The sequence below is a fragment of the Dreissena polymorpha genome, chromosome 6 (assembly GCF_020536995.1).
Source record: "Dreissena polymorpha isolate Duluth1 chromosome 6, UMN_Dpol_1.0, whole genome shotgun sequence".
In the NCBI taxonomy this organism is placed as follows: Eukaryota; Metazoa; Mollusca; class Bivalvia; order Myida; family Dreissenidae; genus Dreissena; species Dreissena polymorpha.
Window position 1 is genome coordinate 24,114,056 of NC_068360.1, and position 27,003 is coordinate 24,141,058.

Consider the following 27,003-nt stretch of genomic DNA (forward strand, 5'->3'; position numbering starts at 1 on the left):
ATGAAATCTTCACGGAGTAAAGGGCATTTTCCCTGCTAAGTTCACGGACCTTTATACCATTATTCAATAAGACGTATGAAAAAAACATTCTAACCGTGCTAGTCTTTGCATTATGCATCAAAACTAACTTTCCAGTGCCGTTTGAAACCTTTGTTTACATACTTTTCAACTAACCGACATTTTAAACACACGAGTGATTTCATTGGTCCAATGCGAAAGTGTGTCTTTACACCTGAAGATTCAAAATGATAATCACACTAATTAATATCATAGCCACACGCTAACCACCTGTGGATCAGCTCTGTACTAAGAAAAAAAAATTTTTTTGTTTAAATCTTAGTTGTTGGTATTAATGTGTTTACTAGTAATAATGTTGCTCACAGTACAGTGGTCTAGTGGTAAGATGCTGGTCTAGGGATCGAAAAGTCCCTGGTTCGAATCCCGCCCAGGCACTGTATTTTTCTGAGCAAAAAATTAATCCCACGCTTGCTCCTCTCCACCCAGGTGTATAAATGGGTACTTGTGAGGGAAATAAGCCAATGTGCCGTGGCTGCCTCCCTTGTCAAAAAAGTGGGCAAAACCCTGTTTTAATCCGTGTTTAAACCGTGTTAAACCCTGCGGTATTGGCACTGGGTTAAAGCGTGTCTTTTAAACACACTTTTTGCTTACCGACTTGGTTTTTTGTAGGTAAAACCTGGATTTCACTCACATAAACCAACCCACTTATACCTTCTTATAACAACTTAAACCAACTAAAACTAACTTAAACCAACTTAAGTGGGTTAAAAGTGAGTGTGTTTTCCTTCTCTTTGTTGGCTTTTAAACCCGCTTCTACACATCAAGTCGGTTTTTCCTGTTCTTAAGCGAGTTAAAAGTGGGTTTTTGTTTGAGCGTTAAGTGAGCTAAATGTGTGTTTTTCACAGATTAAGCGCAGTTTAAACTTACTTTAAACCGTCTTATACCAACTTAAGTTGGTTAAAGTGAGTGTGTTTTCCTTCTTTATGTTGGCTTTTAAACCCGCTTCTTGATATCAAGTCGTTTTTTTCCTGTTCTTAAGCGAGTTAAAAGTGGGTTTTTGTTTGAGTGTTAAGTGAGCTAAATGTGTGCTTAACTCCGATTAAACGCAGTTAAAACACGCTTTAAAACCGAGTTTTACCAACTTAAGTTGGTTAAAAGTTAGTGTGTTTTCCTTCTTTATGTTGGCTTTAACACCCGCTTCTACACATCAAGCCGGTTTTTCCTGTTCTAAAGCGAGTTTAAAGTGGGGTTTTATTTGAGCATTAAATGAGCTAAATGTGTGCTTTTCACAGATTAAACACAGTTAAAACTAGCTTTTAAACCTGTTAAATGCTCAGTAAAAACCCACTTTTCACCCACTTGAAAACTGAAAAACTTTTTTATGATAAGAACAAAAATATCATAAATTAAATTCTAATTACTTTTTTAAACGACAAAACATAAAACTTTACATATATATCCATATACACAGCATGATAAAACTATTTTGACAGACATGGCATTGTTATAATAAAATATAATAGTGTTATAACATAACATTGAACACAAAGAAAGAACTGAAAAAAGTAAGATTGTATGGAATAAATACAAACAAGAGATGTGTTTGTCAGAAACACAATGTCCCCTACTGCGCCGCTTTTAAATAAAATTTCTATTTATCATTTGGCAGGTATAGAAATTATCTCTCTTTGCTTATTACTTCCATTGGATTTTGACCTCTGACCTTGAAGGATGACCTTGACCTTGCACCACTCAAAATGTGCAGCTCAATGAGATACACATGCATGCTAAATATCAAGTTGCTTTCTTCAATATTGCAAAAGTTATGACCAATGCTAAAGTTTTCGGACAGATAGACAGACAGACGGACAGTTCAACTGCTATATGAGAACCTACCGGGAGCATAAAAATAAGTTAATGTTGTTGAAACAGGTGCAAATCTATATAACAAAGTGAAAACAATGGTTAAATAATCATTTTAACAGCACATTTTATTTACAAAGACTTCAATCTACAGTCTACTTGTGCATCAGCCGCAGATGCCTTAAACAACCTCTCATCTTTTCTTCAACATCCACCAGAGGCTTGTCAAAGGTTTTGGCTATGACATCTGAAAAAATATAATAGACTATTCATTGTAAAAACATGCAAAAAAACAACAAAATCTGTTCTTAAATAGAAAATACTCTAGCCAGAAAAAGAGGTTAAATATTTGCATATTAAGGAAGTCAACACAAATGAGTTTATTACTGATTGTACTGGAGAAAGTGACTAGAGACACGGACAAAGTTTTTCAATCCCTGTCTTCATGAATAAAAAAAAATAATATTGTTAACTGTCACTTGGATTATAAAAACTCCCCCTTTTCACAAATGATGTAATATAATGATCATTTATGGGACTGTAAACAGTAAGTGATCTGAAAAATATTTGTAGAATGTGTATTGAATTTCTATATGGATAACTGGTACTTCAAACTTTTATGATGAAGAAAAAATACCAATGATTGCATTTCTCTCAGCAGCGGGGAGGCTTGGTCTTGGTGACCCAGTTGTAGTTGTTGCTCCCTTCATGGTGCAAGTCACAAGCTGGTGGAAAGTGAAAAGTCGGCACATGGCCTGTGCAGTGGCCATCACCTCCCTGGTTTCATGCTGGATTTCAGCTTAAATGATACTCTGAAACAAAAAAAGAAAAGGAGTTTTGACAAAATATTTACAATTGGTAATTTTCCAAAGCTTGTAATTAACTTTCATCACATTTCAAACTCTAAAAATATTTTTCACATTGATCAGAATTGTGACGCTTTTAAAATGCAATAACCTGTATAGTTTTACCTCTCAACAAATCCAGCTTTCTTGTTCAAGGACAGGGCAAGGTTTGCCCACTTCTGTTCCCCTCAAGTTGGCCAGCTCGTGCAGGATAAAAGCCTGGTGTAAAAGTCCATACATCAGGTAGTATGATTACCCCTTTTGCTCTAAGGGCAAGAGTTTAACCTTCAAAATTAAAATATGAGGGAAAGAAATCTGTTCAGTAATAACCAGAAATATCTATAAATAACAATAAAGATGACAATAATCATAAAACACAACCACAATAATTCACTGTACACAACATTTACACTTTGTCATTTGTATGTTCATCTATTTTTGCTTCAAATTGTGTTGTTTTTCCTTTAAGTTGCAATACATTAACTTATCAATTTACATTTCCCAGTGACAATACATAAATATAATAATGATCATAATTAATTCAGTAAACTAAATAAAAAAAGGATGAAGAAATGACAATACAAACCTGTTAAAACTGTTCTTCAGTATTCCAAAAAAAAAAGTTGAACTTCTTTTCCAACAAACTTATTGTTGCATGATTTCCAAATTGTAGTAAAATACACATTGTTTTCATCACACAATACTTCATGCTGACAGTATTTCAATACATTTTACACAACAATTATAAGTCTTAATGTTAATTTAATTTAGCTCAATTCAATTGCTGAAACCAGCTTGTTTTTCAAAAGTTGTTGTATTCAAATAATTTCCTGTGCAAAAAATTGAACCAATCAAAAGTCTTATACCTCATTCCAGCCTTATGTCTGGGCAAACCCTATCAGTAGCCTTATCTGCCCCTGATAATCAGTACCCTGTTTAGCTCTGAATGCCTGACAGATTGTTATCTGTTTATTGTTAGTGGTGTGAAAGGGGGTGTTTTTAGGTATTGTCTTGTTATTTTGTTGACTGTTTATGTAACACAGGTCATGTTTGGCATCTTATTATTTTATTGCAAATTAAGAAAATGGATATAATGGTATCATATGAAAATATCAAAATCTTGCATAACTTATGTACACAAATTAATAGATTATTTCCAAAATAATGTTTCCAATACCATAATTATTTAAATATGCAGATTTAACAAGTAAATACTGTTTTAAACAAATATAAACAATCATATAAGATTGTTTTAAAATTTAAAAAAATAAAATAATTTTAAGACATAAAAGAATCATAAGATATTGTTTATAATAAAAACAAATATAAAGAAAAAAATCAAAGCGAAACACAAACTCTTCCATTTTCAGGTATAAAACTAAGTTTTATCATTTTTATAGTTTTTGGCAGTGATACTTGTTGTCCATCTGTGAACCTGTGATGTTCTGAAAGAGCCATTTTCATCCAATATTCACTAAAAAATTATGGGGAGCACACACATTTACAATAGGGACAATGGCAAACAAGCTGTAAAAAAGCCCCTTTACAATTGACTTGTATTATATATGGCTATAAACATGAAACAAAGACCTATTTGAAGAATTATTGTTTTATTGATGAGTATTATTTATAAACAAAAGACCAACTTATTGAAAAGTGTGTTAAAGTGAGTCTTTCAGCCTGGTTTCAGCTCTCAAATTATTTACAAAAAGACCAATTTTAACTCGCTTAATCCCACTTCTGTTTAAAAAGGATCAACTTCTGTTGTAAAAGACTCGCTTATAAAACAAAAAGACACACTTAAACACACATAAACCAACTCATAAATAAAAAGGCTCACTTTTGACACACAAAAAACTGACTCCTTACAGAAAAAAACTCGCTTAAACACACATCTTCTTAAAATAACCAACTTTAAACTCAGTTTAGCACAGTTTAGTGCACATAAAACTCGCTTTTAATAGCAAAAACCAACTTCCGCTGAGAAAAACTCAGAAAAAACACAGTTTTATGTTGGTTTAAGTGTGTTTTGGTATGAAAGTGGGTTATTTTTTTGAGCTGGTGCGCCATATGTTAACGGACGACTTAAATCCCAGTGATCGGGGGGGTTGATTGTGAAGTCGGCTTAAGATGTATATCGAAGCAGACTATAAACCGCACCTTTTACCTTTACAATTGAGATGAACAAGCAAATGCATTGAATCGATATCCCCCGCCAAATAAATTGTATTTATTAATCGGTGCAATCCATTGACATAAAATATAATAATTAAGTTTATGGCAATAATAAAAGGGGCCTTTTCACGCTTTGGCAAATTGACAAAATTGAAAAAAGTTGTTTCAGATTCGCAAATTTTCGTTTTAGTTATGATATTTGTGAGGAAACAGTAAAACTTAACATTTACCATGCTCTAATATATCCATTATATGCATCGTTTGACGATTTAAAAACCTGAGAATTATAAAGCATTGCAACGTGAAACGATTGAATAATTTGGAGAGTTCTGTTATTGTCGTTTAATTTTGTTAAACTACGAAGATCACTTATATAAAGTATAAAATACGTACGCCATACAAGTATATACTTGTCAGGATGGCCGAGCGGTCTAATTGGTTTTTACTCCAGGACTCCAGAGGTCACTGGTTCGAACCAACTTTTTTTTCTTTTTTTAAAGTTTATTCTTGATTTTTTTACTGGAGATCCAATTTTTACATTTATCAATATAAAGCATTTAATGACAAACTTCAAAATCTGTGAAAAGGCCCCTTTTATAGGTAATAATTAAGTGCAGGGTAGTTGTTTGTATGAATTACAATTCTCCTCATTGATATCTATACACCCATGAAGTTTTACGTTGAAATCTTGTAGCATATATGAGATATAGCCATGATAATTAACATTATACTAAAACAACAAAGGGCAATAAGTCTTAGTTAAGAAAGTGCAGGGTAATGGTTCTTACGCATGGCACTTTTCTCCATTGATTTTTACACACCATATAGTTTCATGTTGAAATGTTCTGTCATATACGAGATATAGCCCTAAAAAGTTCAATAATACAAAAACAACTATGGGCAATAACTCTTATTTAAGAAAGTCAAGGGTTATGGTTCTTAAGCATGGTACTTTGGCTAATTAAAATCAATACACTCATAAAGTTTCTTGTTGAAATCTTGCATGATGTCTGAGATATAGCCCTGAAAAAAACTAAGGGCACTAACTCTCATTAAAGAAAGTACAGGGTTATGGTTATTGTGCATGGCACTTCTCATTGAGATCTATTCACCTATGGAGTTTCATGTTGATATCATGTTGATATCCTATCTAGTTTCTGAGACATAGCCCTACAATGTTTCGTGACAAGACGGATATTAGACGGACTGACCATCCCAATTCAATATCCTTCTGCCTTTGGCAGGGGATACTCGTTTATTATAGTTTTATTTTTGATGGATGCATATCTTACAATTTGGTCAATAATGCCATTAAATAGGCTAGTAAATTGAATGCAGTTTTACTGCTTTCTTTGGCATTTTTTGACAAACCAAGGATTTAAAATATCATTTTCATTCTATAATTGCCATGTGATTACAAACAAAAAACGGTTGGTCACCGACAAAAAATGTTGTTTCATTAAATTATGTGCAATAACAACTATGTTTTACCTTGCACTTTAAACTAAACCTCCTGTAATTTTTGCTGGGTCGTGTGTTGCCCTGAGAGCTTTAATTTTATTACAATTCCCACGTATGATTTCCATTGAATACATAGTTATTCTAGCAATAAAAGGCATTTAGTGACACACTTATAAAATTCTCTGTGAAGAAGTCTTTTTAAGATAAGGTCCATTTTACCCATTTGCTGCTTTTATTTCAAAGTAACAATATTGGTAGTATTTCTATTACCTTTATAAGTTTTGTCTAGAATAGCTCTCTCATGGACATCTTTGGTTTTACTTGTTTCTTCAATATAATTAAAAAGTGAGAATGCAACACCATTCAAATTTTCCATTTTGTGATTTATTGCAATTATTTTACTGCATGTTAGTTGAAATGGAGTGAAGACAAAATTAAACACAAGTATTTACATCTGCAGAAATGTCTTTTATATGAGAATACATACACAAAAGGAATTTTAAACAAGCAAATTCGTTGAATTGATATCCCCCGCCAATATGCTTCTGGACACAAAAGTGTTATATTTGACACTCAAAAAAGCATTTTTTCAAGATACAAAGAGCCATAACTCGGCTATTAACAGATGTTGTACATCATCCTCTTATTGATATACATACCCATACCAAGTTTCAATGAAATCCGCCAAAGCACTTCTAAGATATGGCTTCGGACACACACAAAAAGCATTTTTTCAAGATACAAAGGGCCATAACTCCGTTATTAACAGATGGTGTACAATGCCATTTGGCTTGCATCATTCTCTTATCCATATATATACTCATACCAAGTTTCAATGAAATCCGCCCAAGCACTTCCAAGATAAGGCTCCGGACGGACGGACGGAAAGACAGAAGGACGGACAACGCCAAAACAATTTCCACTCGCTTATGGCGGGGGATAATAAGGTATACACACAATTATTTCCATTCTTAATATATTTCCATTCTTTGCGTAACAAATTTTACAAGGGTTAAGGTAAAATACGCCAAATAAATGTCAATCAAATTAACTTAAATTAAAGAAAATTAAAAGTGAAGAAAAAATTTGACATGTTAATTTATTACATGATTTACCCCAAAACAGAAACAGTGTCTAACAAATGCAATGTTTTCATGATGAAGTATGAACAAATGATGATGCCAGATTTTGTATACAATACACGGTATGGTGAAGAATCCACTGTTTCCCCCTGTAGCAAACCTTCAAGTCTCTGGCCCCTCACCTCCTGGAACAAGCTGTAAACAATGGTCCAATTAAAAAAATATTGTACACAATACTAAGAGGTGGTTACCATAAATCACCAAGAATGAAGTCATTCAAATTTAATTTCATAAGACAATTTTTCAATGTAGGATTGTTTATTGACTTATAAACAAGTACCGGCATTTGGAGTCTCTATGTGCAAGTAATAAACATTACCGGCATTTGGAGTCCCTATGTGCAAGTAATAAACATGAGGGCTTAACCTGTCTTGGTCAATATAACACAACTGAATGACAAAAGTGTTGTTTATTTGCCAATATATCATGAAAATGAGAAAAGTATTCCTTCATATAAGCTAGTTACGTGACAGAAAATAATATGTTTACTTTTGTATGAAGACAATGTACTTGTGTATAAGTCTGAATAAACTGTCTGTCTCTCTGTTTGTCTGTCTGTTTAATTTCTCGCTAGATCATTATACATGTACCTACCCTAACACACACTTTTTGCTCAATATTTCCAATAGAACTAAAGGTACTGAGCGCACACTTTATTCTATTTTTAGCAGCAGTTACCTAAACTTAGACCCAATAGACACTTGATGCAACACCATGCTAGGTAACCAACTAGAGACAGATTAATGTGTTTTCTTATTTTTGTAAGTAGAACAAGATGTGTTTGTGAAACACAATGTCCCCCTTTATGATGTTTGACCTCGAAGGATGACCTTGACCCCTACATGATGTTTGACCTAGAAGGATGACCTTGACCCTTCACCACTCAAAATGTGCAGCTCCATGAGATACACATGCATTTCAAATATAAAATTGCTAGCTTCAATATTGCAGAAGTGACATTACATGAGCAATTTTGACTCATATATTTGACCTTGAAGGATGACCTTGACCTTTTACCACTTAAAATGTGCAGCTCCATGAGATACACATGCATGCCAAATCTCAAGTTGCTATCTTCAATATTGCAAGAGTATTCATAAAATAAGCGATTTGGGCCACATATATTTGACCTCTGACCTTGAAGGATGACCTTGACCTTTCACCACTCAAAATGTGCAGCTCCATGAGATGCACATGCATGCCAAATATCAAGTTGCTATCTTCAATATTGCAAAAGTACTCATAAAATGAGCGATTTTGGCCACATATATTTGACATCTGACCTTGAATGATGACCTGGACCTTGATCTTTCACCACTCAAAATGTGCAGCTCCATGAGATACACATGCATGCCAAATATCAAGTTGCTATCTTGAATATTGAAATTCTGCAAAAGTGTACATTAAATGAGCGATTTTGACCCATATATTTGACCTTTGACCTTGAAGGATGACCTTGACCTTTCACCACTCAAAATGTGCAGCTCCATGAGATACATATGCATGCCAAATATCAAGTTGCTATCTTCAATATTGCAAAAGTTATTGCAAATGTTAAAGTTGGCGCAAACCAACCAACCAACCAACCAACCAACCAACCAACCAACAGACCAACAGACAGGGCAAAAACAATATGTCCCCCACTACTATAGTGGGGGACATAAGAAGGGTCATAATTCTTATAAATTCAGAGTTATGAGCCTAGGAAATTGACCTCAGATGACGATCCCAAAAATAACATTTGTAAGTTTTAAAGGGGGCATAATTCTACAAAAAAAGTCGTTTCAAAGTTATAGGTCTTAGTCAGTGACTAACTATATTTATTAATGGCCATGAGTTCACATGTAGTAGGCATACATGTAGACACATAGAGTTGTTGCACGCAAATGTTTGCCTGAAGTACAAAAAAGGTCATAATGCTGCTAATTGAAAGAGGAAGTTATGGGACTTGGTCAGTGACCCCACATAATGATCCTGAAAACGTGTGGAGTTTTAATTGAATATCGTTCGAAGTTACAGAGACATGTACCTGCTACATGCAAACCTGAAGCAAAATATCATCTTGCACAAATATTAAACTGATCACCAAGTTTAAGGGGTAATAATCCATCTAAAAAGCTGGTTACAATTTTAGGTTTAGGTGTTGGTAATTGTTCATGACCTTGACTTTCTATAAACACCCTGAAGTTTTATTTCAATTTCTTGGTTGATACAGATATATGGAAAATAAAACATAAGGGCCAAGATGTCCCTAAATTGCTCATCAATGTTAAGGAGCAACGCCATTATTGACCCCTGGAGCATTTGAACAAACTTAGGAGAGGACCGATATACTAAGTTACAAGCTTCACACTTATCCCTAGAATCATGCAATGTCATACATTTCAGAAGTTATTTGATATATAAGTCTATATAAATAGTTGCCCCCTTGGGTGTAGCCAGCTTTGACCCAAGAGGGATTATTAACCCTTTCAGTGCGGGAACCGAATTTTGAAGGCCTTTGCAAACAGTTTGGATCCAGATGAGACGCCACAGAACGTGGCGTCTCATCAGGATCCAAACTGTTTGCTATTCTGATAGTATTCTTTGAAAAAAATCGAAGAAAATGCTAATTTTAGAAATTCAGCAGACGACATTTTAGCAGAAGACAAATTTCCCAGCATGCAAAGGGTTAAACAAAATTGAGTAAGCATCTAAATACAATGTCACACACAAAAAATTCAAATACTAACCCTTTTGGTTTCAGATATTTTTACAATTATTATTCCCAGGGGTGAATTTGAACACTTTTAGTGGAGGAATTTTATAAAATAATACTCATACTAATGATAATTTAATCACTGACACTTGCAATGCCAGAGAATATTTTTTGAGTTCCTATTTTTAAAATATTTTTTTAGTTCTTTATATGAAGCAGACCACAACTTTGCAAGAATCACCCAAAAATCATCTGCAAAGTTTCCTGAAATCAGCACAATCAGCTTGAGGAGGAGATGTTACTTGTAAGAAAAATGTACCAAAGACAAATCTGACAACTCATAAGGCACAACGGGCAAAATAGTTGATCCCAAAATTATAAGTCAAAATTCTGCACACTGAACAGGGACTTCTTTTTAAATTTAATAATCATTTAATCATATTAAATCATTTGCACATAAAACACATGATATACAATTGCTATACTAACCATGGTAATGTTGTTCCCATTTAGTAGGATTTGATCCAGCTTGGTGACTCGCCTTCCCTCTGGAGTGCTTTCACTTTAAATAAAAGTATCTAACAAGTGATTATGTAACTGAAAACCTGCTAGGGCATTTATTTATGAAACAAGAGCACGATTGCCCTGAGGAAAAGTTCAAAGTGCACCAATGGTCAAAGACTTGTCATATGACATCATTTTTTACCACACTTGATTCAAACATGGCCTTGATAGTAAAGAAAAACTTCTAACAAAGTTTGATCAAGATTGAGTCATACAGGCTTCTAAAATGGTAGTATTGGTTTTCTATGATTTGACCCAGTGAAATTATTTTTGTAAACACCTGTCCAGATTCAATCTTGGCATAGCTACTGTAAAGATGTGTCTTGTTCTGAGAAAACTGGACATAAAGCATGCGCGTAAAGAGTTGTCCCAGATTAGCCTGTGCAGTCTGCACAGGCTAATCAGGGACAACACTTTCTGCTTAAACTATATATTTGGTAAAAAGGGACTTCCTTTAAACGAAAAATACCATTTAAGCGGAAAGTGTCGTCCCTGATTAGCCTGTGCGGACTGCACATGCTAATCTGGGACAACAATTTACGCACATGCATTTTGCCCAATTTTCACAGAACAAGACACAGATAAACAATCGGACCAAGTTTCATCGAGGTTGAGTGATAAATGTGGCTTCTAGAGTGGTAACAAGCTTTTTCAAGATATGACCTCGTTACTTATTTTTTGGACACACATGACCAAGATAAAAACTGGGCCTAAATATCGTCAAGATAAACAAGTGAACTCAAGATTGATTTCTTAATGAAGCTTCTAGGGTAGTAAAAAGTGGTGATTTAGTTTTTGGACAAACCTTACCCAGATTGAAATCTTGCCTAATCCTTATCAAATTTCTTAAAGATTGAGTCACAAATGTGACTTCTAGAATGGTAAAAAGGTTTTTCCAAGTTATACCTGGTAACCTAGTTTTCGGACGATAATGACCCAGACTCAAATTTGGAAAAGATATTTTCAATACAAATATTCTGATCTTGTGCATCAAGATTGAGTTATAAATTTGGCATAAAGAGTGGTGACAAGGTTTTTAAAAAGATATGATCTAGTGACATAGTTTAATGACAAACATGATTGGACAGTGACATAGAGGTTGTACAAATAAGCATCTGAACATTTTTCATTAAGAGAATCTAGCTAAAAAGTTGACAAAAAACATTGTACACCACACAATGTCACACTTAGGATGATCACAATAGCTGACCAAGTGAGCTAATAAAAGTTATGTAATAAAATAAAATAAACTGACAATTGATGATAAACAAGCAAATTTGTTGAATTGATATCCCCCGCCAATATGCTTCTGGACACAAAAGTGTTATATTTGACACTCAAAATAGCAATTTTTCAAGATACAAAGGGCCATATAACTCCGATATAAACAGATGGCGTACAATGCCATTTGGGGTGAATCATCCTCTTACTCATATCTATACTCATACCAAGTTTCAATGAAATCGGCCAAAGCACTTCCAAGATATGGCTCCAGACACACAAAAAAAGCATTTTTTCAAGATAAAAAGGGCAATAACTCCGTTATTAACAGATGGTGTACAATGCCATTTGGCGTGCATCATCCCCTTATCCATATCTATACTCATACCAAGTTTAAATGAAATCCGCAAAAGCACTTCCAAGATATGGCTCCAGACGGACGGAAAGACAGACGGACGAAGGACGGACGGAAGGACGGACAACGCCGAAACAATATTCCTCCGCCTATGGCGGTGGATAAAAATATGTGTGCTTGTGAGTATTTAAGTTAAAAACAACAGAAGCCAGTTTTTTGTAGGTACTAAAATCTGGCATTATGAAAGAGGTATGTAAATGTTCAAACATAAATATACTAAATATATACTGGTCAACATTATTGATAACATACAAGGCAAAATAAGAATCACATATTTTTTTATACATGAAATCCTTATTCTTTAGGAAGTTGAATACACTTTTAAGACATAATTACCAAAAGTAAAAGACATACACTGTTCAGTAAGCTTAGATCACTCTAACCAATATGTTGTTACAGCTTCAAGTGCACATATTGTATATACATGTACTTACTAGATACTTAGTGTGTGGAAATGCTCAATAATTCATGAAGAATACTTACAACTCAATTACATCTTCTAATACCATGTCTGCTAGGAGTAAAGGATATATATTCTTAAATAGATCTCAACATTTAGTACATCTCCCATCCAGCTCTTTCAGTATAACCTTAGTAAATATACTACTGAAAACACTTTACTTGTCAATTTTGAAGCATTTGTTAGCAAATCAACAACAACACTAATTTCCCAATTTTAGCGAAAACAATGTCTTTTTTTCCCAATCCAAGGGACCCAGACTCATTCCCAAAATGGTGAAAAACAAGGATATCAGTAAAACTGATGGATGCTCCCCAATGATGCTTTGTCGATATATGGTTTGTGTGGAAAAAAGTGTGACCTAAAGAAAATCTATTATTAGCCTCAGTGACCTTGACCCCAGTGACCTCAAAAAGGTAGACGTCCATGCAAGGTACCTACATCCCAAATATATAAGAGATCGATCAAATATTGAAGGCGCTATGAGAAACTGTAACAAAAGCATGACAGAAAATCTATTATTAGCCTCGGTGACCTTGACCCCAGTGACCTCAAATCTCAACAAAAGGTAGAGGTCCATGCAAAGTACCTACATTGCAAATATGGAAGAGATCGGTAAAGTATTAAAGGTGCTATTAGAAACTGTAACAAAAGCGTGACGGAAAATCTATTATTAGCCTCGATGACCTTGACCTTGAACCAAGTGACCTCAAACCTCATCAAAAGGTAGAGGTCCATGCAAGGTACCTGCCAAATATGAAAGAGAATGGTAAAGTATTTAAGGTGCTATAAGAAACGGTACCAAAAGTGTGAAAGAAGGAAGTAAGGAAGTAAGGACAAACTGGCAACTATATGCTCCGCCAAAAATTTATTTCGGGGAGCATAAAAACACTGGAATACTTTAAAGAACTGAAAAGCTTTGTGATTCGTGTTAGCTGACTACAAAGTCAAAACATTGATGGGTGCTGACACTATATTAAATATCATTCAGCATACCAGTATACCAGTACAATGGGTTCTTACATTTTCTTTATTTTATATTTTTTACCTAAAAATAACACGAGCTTTGTCACAGACGTGACAAATACCCCCACATGCCGCATTGACACAGAATATTTTGCATGTTGTCTTCACAAAAAACAGCGGACACCATGCTAATTGTTTAAAACGCACCAAGTGACCCCGTGACCTAGTTTATGACCCAGCATGGCCCATGTTCAAACTTGACCTACACATCATCTAGATACAACTTCTGACCAAGCATGGTGAAGATCTGATGTAAACTACTTGAATTAGAGAGCAGACACCAAAATGAATGTTAAAAAATGCACTAAATGACCCCGTGACCTAGTTTTTGGCCAGACAGCTTATGTTCAAACATGGCCTAGAGATCATGTAGATAAAACTTGTGACCAAGTTTGGTAAAGATTGGATGAAAACTACTTGAATTAGAGAGCGGACAACATGGTGAGGTTTAAAACGCACTAAGTGACCCCGTGACCTAGTTTTTGACCCGGCATGACCCATATTCAAACTTGACCTATACATTATCTAGATACTACTTCTGACCAAGTTTGGTGAAGATTGGATGAAAACTACTTGAACAAGCAAATTCGTTAAATTGATATCCCCCGCCAATATGCTTCTGGACACAAAAGTGTTATATTTGACACTCAAAAAAGCAATTTTTCAAGATACAAAGGGCCATATAACTCCGATATAAACAGATGGTGTACAATGCCATTTGGCGTGCATCATCATCTTATCCATATATATACTCATACCAAGTTTCAATGAAATCGGCCAAAGCACTTCCAAGATATGGCTCCGGACAGACAGACGGAAAGACGGACGGACGGATGAACAACGTCAAAACAATATCCCTCCGCCTATGGCCGATGATAATTAGAGAGCGGACAACATGCTTAATGTTTTAAATGCACTAAGTGACCCCGTGACCTAGTTTGTGACCCGGCATGACCCATATTTGAACTTGACCTAGACATCATCTAGATACAACTTCTGACCAAGTTTGGTGAAGATCGGATGAAAACTACTTGAATTAGAGAGCAGACACTTAATACAGACCGACAGACAGACAAGTTCACTCCTATATACCCCCCTAAACTTCTTTTGTGGGGGTATAAAAAATAAAACATTTCACAACAGTTAGTTTTAAAATCTTAACACTATATTCCAGATATTAATTTAATTATGACTACCAAACTATTACAGAGTATTGGTACTCATTTGTTTCACCCACAATTTGGCCACAAAGGATACTGACATAGTCATCAAAACCCAGCAGTATTCCTACCAGCTCCTTGTCGTTCTTCATAATTATATGTATCCTTGATCCAATACATTTGTCCACTAACTCTAAAATATAAAAACACAAATTGATTATAATATATATCAAGTATATTAAAGTCCTATTGAAAATAGACCTTAGTTTATGAGAAATCATCATAAGAATAGATAAAAATAATAAAATGTTACAAGCGTGAATTAATACATTTTTTATAAATATTTTGTTTCAAATAATAATTGCTTTTATCATTTAGTGATGTAACAGCTCTGACAGCTCACTGATTAAGAAGGTAGCTTTCAATCTAAAAGTCACTCATTTCAGCCCAGAACTAATTTTCTTTTTTTCCTATACAATATTGTTTTCTTGTAAAATACAGGAGCTCTTTAGTTCTGACATTTACATATATCAATCGAAAGCATTACATGACAAACTTCACAAGTTTTAATTAAAACTGTGGAAACCCCTTAAAGCTACTTAAATGTCGATCTTTGCATGTGACATGTAACCAAGATGTAGTGTACTAGGTGTTTAACACTTACAGTGCGGGAACCGGATTTTGAAGGCCTTTGCAAACAGTTTGGATCCAGATGAGACGCCACAGAACGTGGCGTCTCATCAGGATCCAAACTGTTTGCTATTCTGATAGTGTTCTTTGAAAAAAATCGAAGAAATGCTAATTTTAGAAATTCAGCAGAAGACATTTTAGCAGACGACAAATTTCCCAGCATGCAAAGGGTTAACACAGGAAACAGGCCTAAATGACTCTGAGTAGTCTCTAGAATTAGGCATCTTCAGTGATTTTGTTCTTATACTTCAATAGACAGAGAAATCTATAAGCCCTAGCCTTTTTCGTGAAGCCAAACTTTGTCAATTGAACGCACCTGTGTGACCGAAAGTATTAACTTGTATGCCACATATCAGTAAAAACAACAATCAGGTTTAACAAGAACTAAGATGGAGAATGGAAAAATACACTGGAAACAGGAACAGGTCCATTGATTGCATGTGCTGTGTTATAAAACTTAACCCTTTGCATGCTGGAAAATTTGTCGTCTGCTACAATGTCGTCTTCCGAATTTATAAAATTGGCATTTTCTTCGATATTTTTCAAAGAATACTATCAGAATAGCAAACAGTTTGGATCCTGATGAGACGCCACGTTCTGAAATTCGGTTCCAGCACTGAAAGAGTTAAATTGATCTTACACTTTGTAACACAATAGTAACTTATTGATTTGATGTGTTCACTGGCAGGGAGTTCAGTTTTGGAACAACACTGCTGCATCTTTTCTTCTTTGGGAATCTTTTCTGAGGCCAATTACAGAATAAGAATTTTTTTTGCTTGATTTGGAAAGTATCCCTTATTCTCATAGTATTGGCCATCTTCATGGTATCATGACTTTAACGAAAAAAAAAAGAACTGTGTTTGTGAAACACAATGCCCCCTACTGCGCCGCTTTGAAGCCATATATTTGACCTTTAACCTTGAAGGATGACCTTGACCTTTCACCACTCAAAATGTGCAGCTCCAGAAGATACACATGCATGCAAAATATCAAGTACCTATCATCAATTTTGCAAAAGTTATGACCAAGGTTAACGTTTTGGGACAGACACACACATACAATGACAGACAGACACATACACTGACAGAAAGAAAGAAAGAAATAACGTAACACACAATTGTTAGTTTGTTTATGGATTAATAGTAGCTTTATCCAATGTTTTATATGCCGCTTATTTTTGAATAAAATGTAAAAATATTTTAAGCATAATATTAGGAAGAGTTTCGTTTTTTCATTAAGATACTTTTTTAAGAACAAGCACATACTCATTGTAACAAATCTTAGCAACCGATCAGAAGGGCCGATGTTATGAGAACCATTGTACATGAGACAGATTACTACAAGTAGCTTAATCTAGCCAGTATTTTGTAAAAGCAATGCCGATTTACATGCAGTTTTCGTTGTTATGTCCAATAATACACATGAAACTATAGATTGACAAATAACAAATGTGTGTTTTGGTCAGGGCTAGACATAAACTTTTGAAGCCACTTGTCCAGTCGGACAAGTAGACCAAAATTTCACTTGTCCTGACCAAAAAGCAACTTGTCCTGACCATTATATCTTATACTGCTCAGTACTTTGCAAAATAATAAAATAATACAAGATGCTCAAATCATAAAGACTTTAATCGTTCAAAATACATGTTAACATTATTGTAGGCAATTTCAATACAAAAAGAACTGACTAGAAGAACAGGAAAACTCGAGATAATTGATTTTTAAAAATTATACAAAGCCATAATACCTTTTGAATTTTCTTGTGATTTTGAAGACAACAAGAGATGTGTTCGTCAGAAACACAATGCCCCCTACAGCGCCGCTTTGAAATTATTTTTTTTTTTAATTTCTTTTTTGACCTTTGACCTTGAAGGATGACCTTGACCGTGAACTTCCACCACTCAAAATGTGCGGCTTCATGAGATACACATGCATGCCAAGTATCAAGTTGCTATCTTGAATATTGCAAAAGTTATGGCCAACGTTAATGTTTTTTTCGGACGGACAGACGCACAGACTGACGGACAGTTCAACTGATATATGCCACCCTACCAGGGCCATACAAAACCAGAGGAATGCAGATATGACATTTTTAAGCAGACGACATTGTACTAACGAAAACAAACCACAAATGGTAATGATGTCATAAAATCATTTTATACATTAAGATGACGTCACAACGTTAATTGTCTGTAAGATTGATGTGTACCAGTGTCATAAAATGCATATTCTTTACAAGGGAGAATATTTTTGTTATCTTGGCAAAGAAAAATGTTAAGGGTTGCTTCCCTTGTGAACAGTATGGTGTAGTATCACATGTAGCTATCAGAATACCGGCAGAGCTCCAGATAAGGGCCGTACAGCTGTGAATACGGCTTTTTCATGAAGGTTTACGCATTTATTTTTAAAAACTTGACGTACAATTACGACTTTAATATCCCTTTTACGCATTTCCGAAAAAATCTGGCCGTACCGATACATCCGCGTCAGCGCGGCGTGATTTGTTGGTCTCTAACCTAACGGCACTTTTCGTTAATTTAAATTACAGAAAAGTTGTAGACTGGGTTCCGGTATTATTGTCTATTATGTCGCGTGATTTCAGGTAACTCGTAAACCCGCCAAAAACAATATGTCTGCGTGCAAGGGAAGGCCGGCTAAACCGATAGCGGTTCAAAAAAACACTTTGTTGTCATACAATCATAAATGGCTACATACGGTCGTCTAACCATCCTGACATTCAGAAAAAGACATTGTCGCCCCGATATTAAACGATTTGATTGCATCGGTGGCTAAAAACGTTAGAAAACACGATGGGAAACGGATCCAAACAAAAACTGTTGAAGATTGGAAAACCAAATATGATTGGCTCGTCATCGAGAAAATAGAAGAGGTTTTATGGTTAAATTGGAAATTTGCTATGCCAACTTTGACAGTTAACTGCTAAAGCAATGATTTTTTTGAGATGAGACAGTGAAATTAAGGTTTATTTACTTAGCTTACTAGTTGCAAAGTTGGCTTGTGTTTTCTTGTCAAGACAAATGAAGAAATAGTATTTAGTCATTAGTTTAATGTGTAGTTGTATTTGCATCATAATTCAGAATGGAAAACCTAATACAGTAACTGTTTAAGAAGCTAAATATATTTATTGCTGCAAATGTTTCTGTTAAGTCAGTTATACACCCTTCAATATCCAAGAATACTGGTAGTACAGTACTACCTGTATTTTTGGATATGGTAGTACAGGTACTAATTGATTTTCAGTGTACCGGTACTCCTTTTCTTTCTGTCAGTGGCAGTACCGTTACTAATTTCACAAATCCTTATCTGGAGCTCTGATAACGGTATCTTGCCCTTTGTTGTATAAACGTAAACAAAATATAATCCAAAAAGGTTTGTAGTAACTCCACAGAAATAACGGATTTAAAGGCATTTTTTCTAAGTAATTAAATTATAACTATAACAACCACTTGTCCTGTCTGACTCAATGATTTTTTTGCTTTTATTTGTTACAGCCTGTGCCATTTGAATTGGGAAAATTAGCGTGATAAACCGTGAAATTGGGAAAAATTGCGCGATAAACCATGAAATTGGGAAAAATTAAGCATTATAAATATGATTATAAGTAACAGAATTAATATTGTTTTTAAGTGCATATTCAGGGGTTTTTTCTAGCCATTTTGGGAAAAGGAGTCTGGTCAAATTGGGATTCTATTTTAAATAAATGAAAGTGGCAAATTTGGGAATTATTTATCGACAAAAAGAACTAAATTAAACAAAAGGTATACATTTTGTAGGATGTTTATAAAATAAAATCGAGATCTAGAGTAAAGAAATCCAGGGCTCTCGCTGGGTTATAATATTCATTCGCCACCCATTTTCGCCATTTATTAAAAAATTAGTTTTCGCCACTTTAAACAAATATGAGCCATTTTGTAGCCATTCTTAAATCCTATTATTCAAAGTGTATACAATTCATTTCCGTAGTGTGTAGCTTTTTACCAACAAATACAATTCAAACATAGGGAAATGTATGTCATTCATATTTATTTATATTCACCATAAAGACATACAACAATATATATTTTGTCAAGATAATTGTTTACTATCTAGCTGTTAATCTGTAGCATACATATTATGGCATGCAAATGATCTCATATTATGCACAGTTTTTAAAAGTAGGTACCCAACGTTTGATCATTTTATAAAATGCATATAACCGTCAAAATGATTCGTTGTTGAGGGTTACAACAGCAAATAAATTAAATTAAAAACATTTTATATAATGTATTGGGAGGGGAGGGTGGAATATTGACAGACTTTTGAAAAAATGGGTCTAATTTTGACCCCCCTCTGTCGCCACCAACAAATAAGTCCTAAAACAAGTGTAAGTAAATTTCTGTTTACAATAAACTAATTTTTACACCTGAAATATAATTATATTTCTAACAATTTATTACATGTGTTAACTGGCAATAGTTTGGGGGTATTTTAATCGCAAATAAAATAAACTAATATCATTTAACTGTTGATCGGCACAAAATTTAACATAATTGCTTCATAATATTACTTTAATCAGCACCGATTTTGTAACGTCGCTTTCAAACTGTGAGATCATCTAATGACACTATACTTGTCCATCTCTAATTAATTATAGAGTATGACAAAGTGTTGATACGGAACAGACATATACAGGCTGTCAAGTGACCTTTTTTCAAAAAGTAGGAAAAATTAGGAACTACTTTTGGAAAAAAAGTAGGAAAAAAGTAGGAACTTTTCCCCCAAAAATAGGAATACATAATACAAAATCTTTAGACACAGGTCCAGGAAACATAGCGTGAAACAGAGCAGGAGTGCCATCACATGTTCTGAATGGAAACCCACTTGAAGCTACCTTAAGGGTCCAGAGGATTTCATCCTTTTGTACCTGTTCCTTGTGTGACGTATGTACTTGCATACAGATAGATTTATCCCCACCACCCTGAGAGCTGCTTGGGTTTGGAGCACTTCCAAACAAACGCTTTTTGTGAATTATCATGCATGTATTTCATGTTTTCCTGGTGTTTTTGTCCGTCTGCATGACTCAGTTGATTAGCACCAGAATAACCAGGGGCGGTTCCAGGATTTCTGGTTGAAAGATTCGCTGGGGGTCCAGGGGTCCGCTAGGGCCCCTGGTGGGTGCAAGGCAAAGCCGTGCTAGGGGTTCCAGGGGGGGGGCGAAGCCCCTCGTAAGCTCCTCGATTTTAGTGATTTTGAAGGCTTTGACAACCACTTCTGGAGCATGTCACGCCTTATATACTTTCTTCAAAGTACCTTCTTATAATACCAAAAAAGTGCATAGTTTATTGTTTGGGGGTCCAGGGGGGCTTTGCCCCTCGGAAGCTTCAAGATTTTAATGATTTTGAAGGCTTTGACAACCACTTCTGGAACATGTCACGCCTTATATACTTTCATTAAAATACCTTCTTATAATGCCAAAAAAGTGCATAGTTTATAGTTTTGGGGGTCCAGGGGGGCGAAGCCCCCTAGAAGCTCCACCATCTGTAGGCTTTGACAAGTTTAAATAGGTGATTTAGATCTAGTTAAGTGTGAAACATCAAATGAATTGATTTTACTTTAAAATGACGATTTATGGGGGATCCGCCTATGATTACTACACGAGATTGACTTCATGCAGACAGTACAATATCCTGCAAACTCATTGCCAGTATCTCTCTTGCACCACGATCCAAGTGTATTTCCACTGTTGTCTAACTTCTCCATCCATGAAGGGTTAAACTTTGTTTTCCCACTAGGCATTTTAGCACTTATAGTGTAACTGTATCAATGATAATTAAGCTTCAAGCAAAACTACCCTGTTAAAGAAGTATAATTAGATGCTGTTCAATTTGGTATATCATCAAATAAGAGGTTAGAGGTCTTCTGTGTAGAGGTTTATTTTATCTGATTTTTGGGAAAGGGCCTGGCCTTTTTGAGGGGAAAAAAACGCGCGAAACGTTGGATTTTTGGGGGGAAAAATCACACGAAACGCCGGATTTTGGGGGAAAATAAGGGAAGTCTTAAATAATCAATTAAGCATATTTTACTGTTTTTAAAACAAATTCAAGGAAACAGAAAATTTAATTATGCAATATTTTTCTATTTTCTACACTGGATCAGGTTAACTTATATATTTAAAGGTTTAAAAAAAAAAAAAAAATTTTTTTTTTTTTGGAGGGGAAAATGAAATGTAGGGGAAAGTTTACCAGCTGCGGGGAACAAAAAATCGGAGGGGAAAGGGCCAATTTTCGGCGGGTCACAAAGAAGGAAAAAAAACCCTGTTGTTTCAATATAAAAATGGTAACATATTGTGCATGTTATATCCTTAAGCAGAAGACCAAATTTATTTAGTGATACACCAACTTGTTGTACAAGATTAATACTAGTATATGAAGCAGTGTCAATGCTCTGCTACAGCTACATTTAGAAACCTTTAAATTGACAATAGGGTGCAGTTATAATGACTTAAGTTACATTCAAAATGACTGGTCATTGCAGAGCAGATTATGCAACTGGAGATAGGACCTTATAACCTTATCACCTGACATCTTTTATGACGTCATTGATTGGTCAATGAAACAGTTGCACTACATTGTTTATTCCAGTTTCAAATAATGGTTTTTACATCAATGATGGCGTCGCGGGAGTGTTATGATGCGGTTTAATATTTTTAATACTACGCTGTAACACCTTGAAGTTACCTCACTAGCTATGGCATCATCAGAAAATGTATCAGGGCATTAAGGCTCTGTGCATTTATCTTTAATAACTAAACATGATGTTCCTATGATATCAATAGGACATCATATCTGTTGTCATGTAATACGGAATTTATTACATTATATTTGTAAATGATAAAAAAGTCTGCAAAGCATCAGTTTTATCTTTTTCAAATAACTTGTGTTATCAATTCCATATTACATAACCACTCATGCAATGCATGTATCTCTATATCTCTACATTCCAAACGGCAATATCAAGTAAACATGCATTATTAAATTAAGGTTTGGTCAAATTGTTGTCAAGTGAAACAAAATAAAACTGGACAGGCTTTTTGCCCTATGCCACGGGTCCGAAATTCGGCCCCATTCCCAATGCAAATCTGGTTATTTTTTCCCAATTAAAAAAAAATTCCCAATTCCAAAAAAAAAATATTTTTTTTTTTTTTTTAACCTTAAAATATATAAGTTAACCTGATCCAGTGTAGAAAATAGAAAGTGTTGCATAATTAAATTATCTGTTGCCTTGAATTTGTTTTAAAAACTGTAAAATATGTTAATGATTATTTAAGACTTTCCTTATTTTCCTCAAAATCCGGCGCTTCGCACGATTTTTTTCACCTTAAAAAAGGCCAGGCCTTTTCCCCAAATTCAGATTAAAAAACCAGCACTTATCTCACATGTTCATAATACTTTGAAAAATTTTAATAATAAGTTATCAAAATAGTCGTTATTTACCATATAACGGCTTCTTTGAAATATAAGAAACACTATTTACATGCGATAATTTTTCCCAATTGAGCCAATTTTGCGAATATTTTTTTTCCCAAAATGGGTGTTTTCACGACGCGAAATTCCCAAAATTTCAGTGTGGCGTATTCCCAAAATGGAGTGGAAAAAGCCTGCTGGAATAAACAATGGGTTCCCTCAGCTCTTGCATCACTGGGAACTGTGTAAGGAGTGAAGTCTGCAGTGTACAAATGCTAAGGAAGTAAACAAGGCACTATTGTTACTTTAAAAAAAAACTTTTGTCAATACACTGTAACTCCAATGTAATTATTATAGTATAATCAAATCCATGTTATGCAACTCTCAGAAAATTCAAAGGAGCCGGCGATCACAGCTTGATTGCTTTATCCGTCCGTTTAACTGACTTTATTCGATTAGAGGTTAAACGACACTCGACAGCTAATTGGTGTTAATCTGTTGTGTAATGTCAATAAAGGTGTGAAAACTCGCGAGACTGTGTTTACTACATGTATTCCCTATCAGAGCGGTTCAGTGCGCTAATTTCAATAAGGCAAGTGCAAGCGGAATTATTATCAAATTAAAGTTATTTAAAACGATTACCTGTTTATGTTTTGTATTTATCGCGTATTGTATTTCATTGTATAAACTATGCTTGTGTGTGTTATTGTTTATTATATGCTACACGTGCTTGATAAATAAAAATATCTGTGTGTGTGTTTAATGTTTCAGTACGTACATGAAAAAGAAATGAAAAAATCCTGCGTTTTATTTACATGCTAACGCAGTGTAATAGGTAACAGAGATGCACTTAAATTTGTGCCCGTTATCAGAAAGTCTACGGAAAGCACGTTTTTTACATGCTGCGTATGACGCAATAAAATATTTCTTTGTACATGTATCGTATTGCATTCAATCTAAATTTAAATTCGCTTGTCCAATGAAAGCTGTTTCCCATAATGCACTGTACTAATTTTTCTGAAAAATGGCGTAGGCATGTGAATTTGTTTGCGAAATTCGTAAACATATTTCTTGTCATAAATGTTTAACATTATTTTTTCGTAAGTGATGTTGTAATTATATTTGATTATCGGATAAATGTGCACATTAGAAAAGCGGTATGTATACTGTTATCGTTCGATTTGGTTTATATGCATGTATTTGCAGATGACAACACAGCATGACAATACACAGGACCTATATTATAGGCTATACTTTACCTGTTTTTATAGCCCCTGTAAATAAATAAGCTCAAAACTTATAACGCTGTCCGTTTATAACGCTGTTGCGTGACTTGGACCCCGTCATCCGCGTTATATTGGAGTTACAGTGTAATTTCAAAAGTTACATAAGAAATAAATATCTATGCTTTCTGAAAAGGTGCTAGCAGACAGTCAGCATGGGTTGTCAGGTCTCATCTAGATGAATGCACCTTAACAGGGATACAGTCATGCCATAGATTCATTTATCCTGCAAGCTTACTAAATAAACTCTTATTATTATTTTTTTCTCCATTGAAAATGAACAAGAGATGTGTTCCTTAGAAAAACAATGCTCCCTAATACGCTGCTTTGATTTTTATTTTTTTGACCTGTGACCTTGAAGGATGACCTTGACCCTGAACTTCCACCACTCAAAATGTGCAGCTTCATGAGAACGCCACTTTGAATTTTTTTTTTTTTGGGGACCTTTGACCTTGAAGGATGACCTTGACCTTGAACTTCCACCACTCAAAATGTGCAGCTTCATGAGATGCACATGCATGCCAAATATCAAGTTGCTATCTTGAATATAGAAAAAGTTATGGCCAATGTTAAAGTTTTTTTCGGACGGACAGACTGACATACTGACTGACGGACAGTTCAACTGCTATATGCCACCCTACTTGGTGCATAAAAAGAAGGAAAAGTAGGAAGATTTGGTAAAAAAAAAGGAAAAAGTAGGATCCTGATGAAAAAGTAGGAAAAAGTATGACCGCTTGACAGCCTGCATATACGTAACATCAGAACAAACAAACCTATTAGCTTTGTAAAATGCTTCCAATATGACGACAATTCTAATTTTAACACCTGTGCAAAACATGCACGCTTTTCATGCGTGGCAAATACTGCGTTATGATTTGAGAACGCTCATTCCTGCAAGGTAGACTCCACGAAGGGGAGAAGCTATGGGTAGACTGGCTAGATTTTCAGAATATTTTGCCGAATTTACATGTTTGAGATTCGCACATGCGGGAAATTGTTTCCAGTCAAGTCACTTATGCCATTTGTTATGCAAAAAAATAAAAGAAAATGTGTTTTCGTCACTATTTTGTTTGCAAATTGACAGATTTAATAGCCACTCTTCTAAAACTTTCGCATTTGGCGACAATTGTGAATGGCAGCGGGAGCCCTTAAATCATAATTATTAAAGTCAAAAGAGACTTCTTTCTTAAAAAAAAATAAAAATGGGGGGAGGGGGGAATTGGGCTTGTTTTGGGGAAATTTTTGGCAAATTTTTGGGAAAAAATGTGGAATTTTGCAATTGGGAAGCAGCCGAAAATCGGCGGTTATTTTGGGCTAAAAAAATCACTGCACTGACTAGCAAATTCTTTATTTACTTGTCCGGACTAATAATTTGGTTGTCCCAGACAGTTGGACTACCCTTAATGTCGAGCCCTGGTTTTGGTATTTGTTTACTTCCAAAATGTGTATGTTTTCATAAAGACTTGCTACTGTTTACCAGTACTTTATGGTTGTTACTGGTTGAGGCGTGGGTTCTGTTTGATTCGTGGGTATAGAAATCGCCTGAAATCTCGCGATAGAATGTTCGCACATGATGCAGTTCGTTACGAAAAATTGTTTTGACACGGTCACCATTTTTTCCGATCAAAAATGCGTCAAAAAATAAGTAAATAGTGTAATTCATCATAACTTGATAGGTCGGTATGAAATATTTCCTCATTTATGTATTGTTCATATAGTGTTTCAAAGTAACACAAAATCGTTTATTTAGAAGTATTTACCATGCTACATCGTCTGTTTACATTTTTTCACAAGAAATTAACCTGTCCTGCAAGGTCAGTTTTGAGGCTATTTATAGTATGCAAATCTTGAAATTCTGGCAGCCAATCAGAACCCACAAATTAACCGGAAGCTTATTTTCATGATGGTAGTTTGACACTATCAACACAGTTGATTATTTTGATGATAAAAGACGATAAACATTTGGAAAAAAGCAACAAATCTTAAAGAAGAAAGGTTAATTATTATTTTCATAATGATTCATGGTCATATATTTATAAAATATTTGTGATGTAACAACTTTATGAAAATTACCCACGACTCAACCAGACTATAGCATATACAAAAATGTGTTGGTCTTTCAAACATGACCTCCTGTTTATCTCACATAAGACCACAATCAAACAAAAAATATGCCTCACACAAAATGAAGCAATATGTGTTCCACAACATAACAACCTTGATACATAATGGCTACTAAGTGGAAACATATAATTCCATATTTAATTTTGAATGACGTTGATGAATTACCGGCTTTTCAATTACAAATGTAGTATGATTTTAACGCCGCACTGATAATGCGATTTTTACACCACTCCTGTAAAGATCTAATAAGTGACTTTATATAAAGCGAAGTTCTTTATGAAATGACAACATATTTAACAGATTAATGTTACCTAGTGGCAAAAGTTGCGACGGATTTGTGAAAGTCGCCATGTTTTATGGGGGTCATAAAACGCTTGTTCCCTCGCGGTCAAAACG

General features: G+C 34.7%; 1 protein-coding gene and 1 long non-coding RNA gene across 2 annotated transcripts; both read right to left on the minus strand.

Annotated features, from left to right (window-relative positions):
- Window positions 1–1,646: 1,646 nt before the first annotated feature.
- LOC127833878 (uncharacterized) lies at window positions 1,647–3,217 on the minus strand. The gene is made up of 3 exons (XR_008027659.1): window positions 2,853–3,217; window positions 2,519–2,693; window positions 1,647–2,128 (listed from the first exon to the last, which is right to left on the minus strand). It is a non-coding gene; the product is annotated as an uncharacterized LOC127833878 (long non-coding RNA).
- A 3,507-nt stretch (window positions 3,218–6,724) lies between these two features.
- Window positions 6,725–27,003, minus strand: LOC127833876 (U6 snRNA-associated Sm-like protein LSm5). The gene is made up of 5 exons (XM_052359368.1): window positions 26,919–27,003; window positions 15,146–15,241; window positions 12,886–12,913; window positions 10,692–10,764; window positions 6,725–7,639 (listed from the first exon to the last, which is right to left on the minus strand). The coding sequence occupies exons 1-5, from the start codon at window positions 26,956–26,958 to the stop codon at window positions 7,607–7,609; spliced, it is 270 nt and encodes an 89-aa protein (XP_052215328.1). The 5' UTR covers window positions 26,959–27,003; the 3' UTR covers window positions 6,725–7,606.

What these genes read in the sequence shown, in the direction of transcription:
- LOC127833876 (XM_052359368.1), bottom strand. Translation starts at nt 26,958, where the DNA reads ATGGCGACTTTCACAAATCCGTCGCAACTTTTGCCACTAG. An exon ending in GGGTTTTGATGACTATGTCA is followed by an intron (nt 12,914 to 15,145) that starts GTATCCTTTGTG and finishes TACTCCTAGCAG; the next exon opens with ACATGGTATTAGAAGATGTA. An exon ending in TTAGAAGATGTAATTGAGTT is followed by an intron (nt 10,765 to 12,885) that starts GTAAGTATTCTT and finishes TTTTATTTAAAG; the next exon opens with TGAAAGCACTCCAGAGGGAA.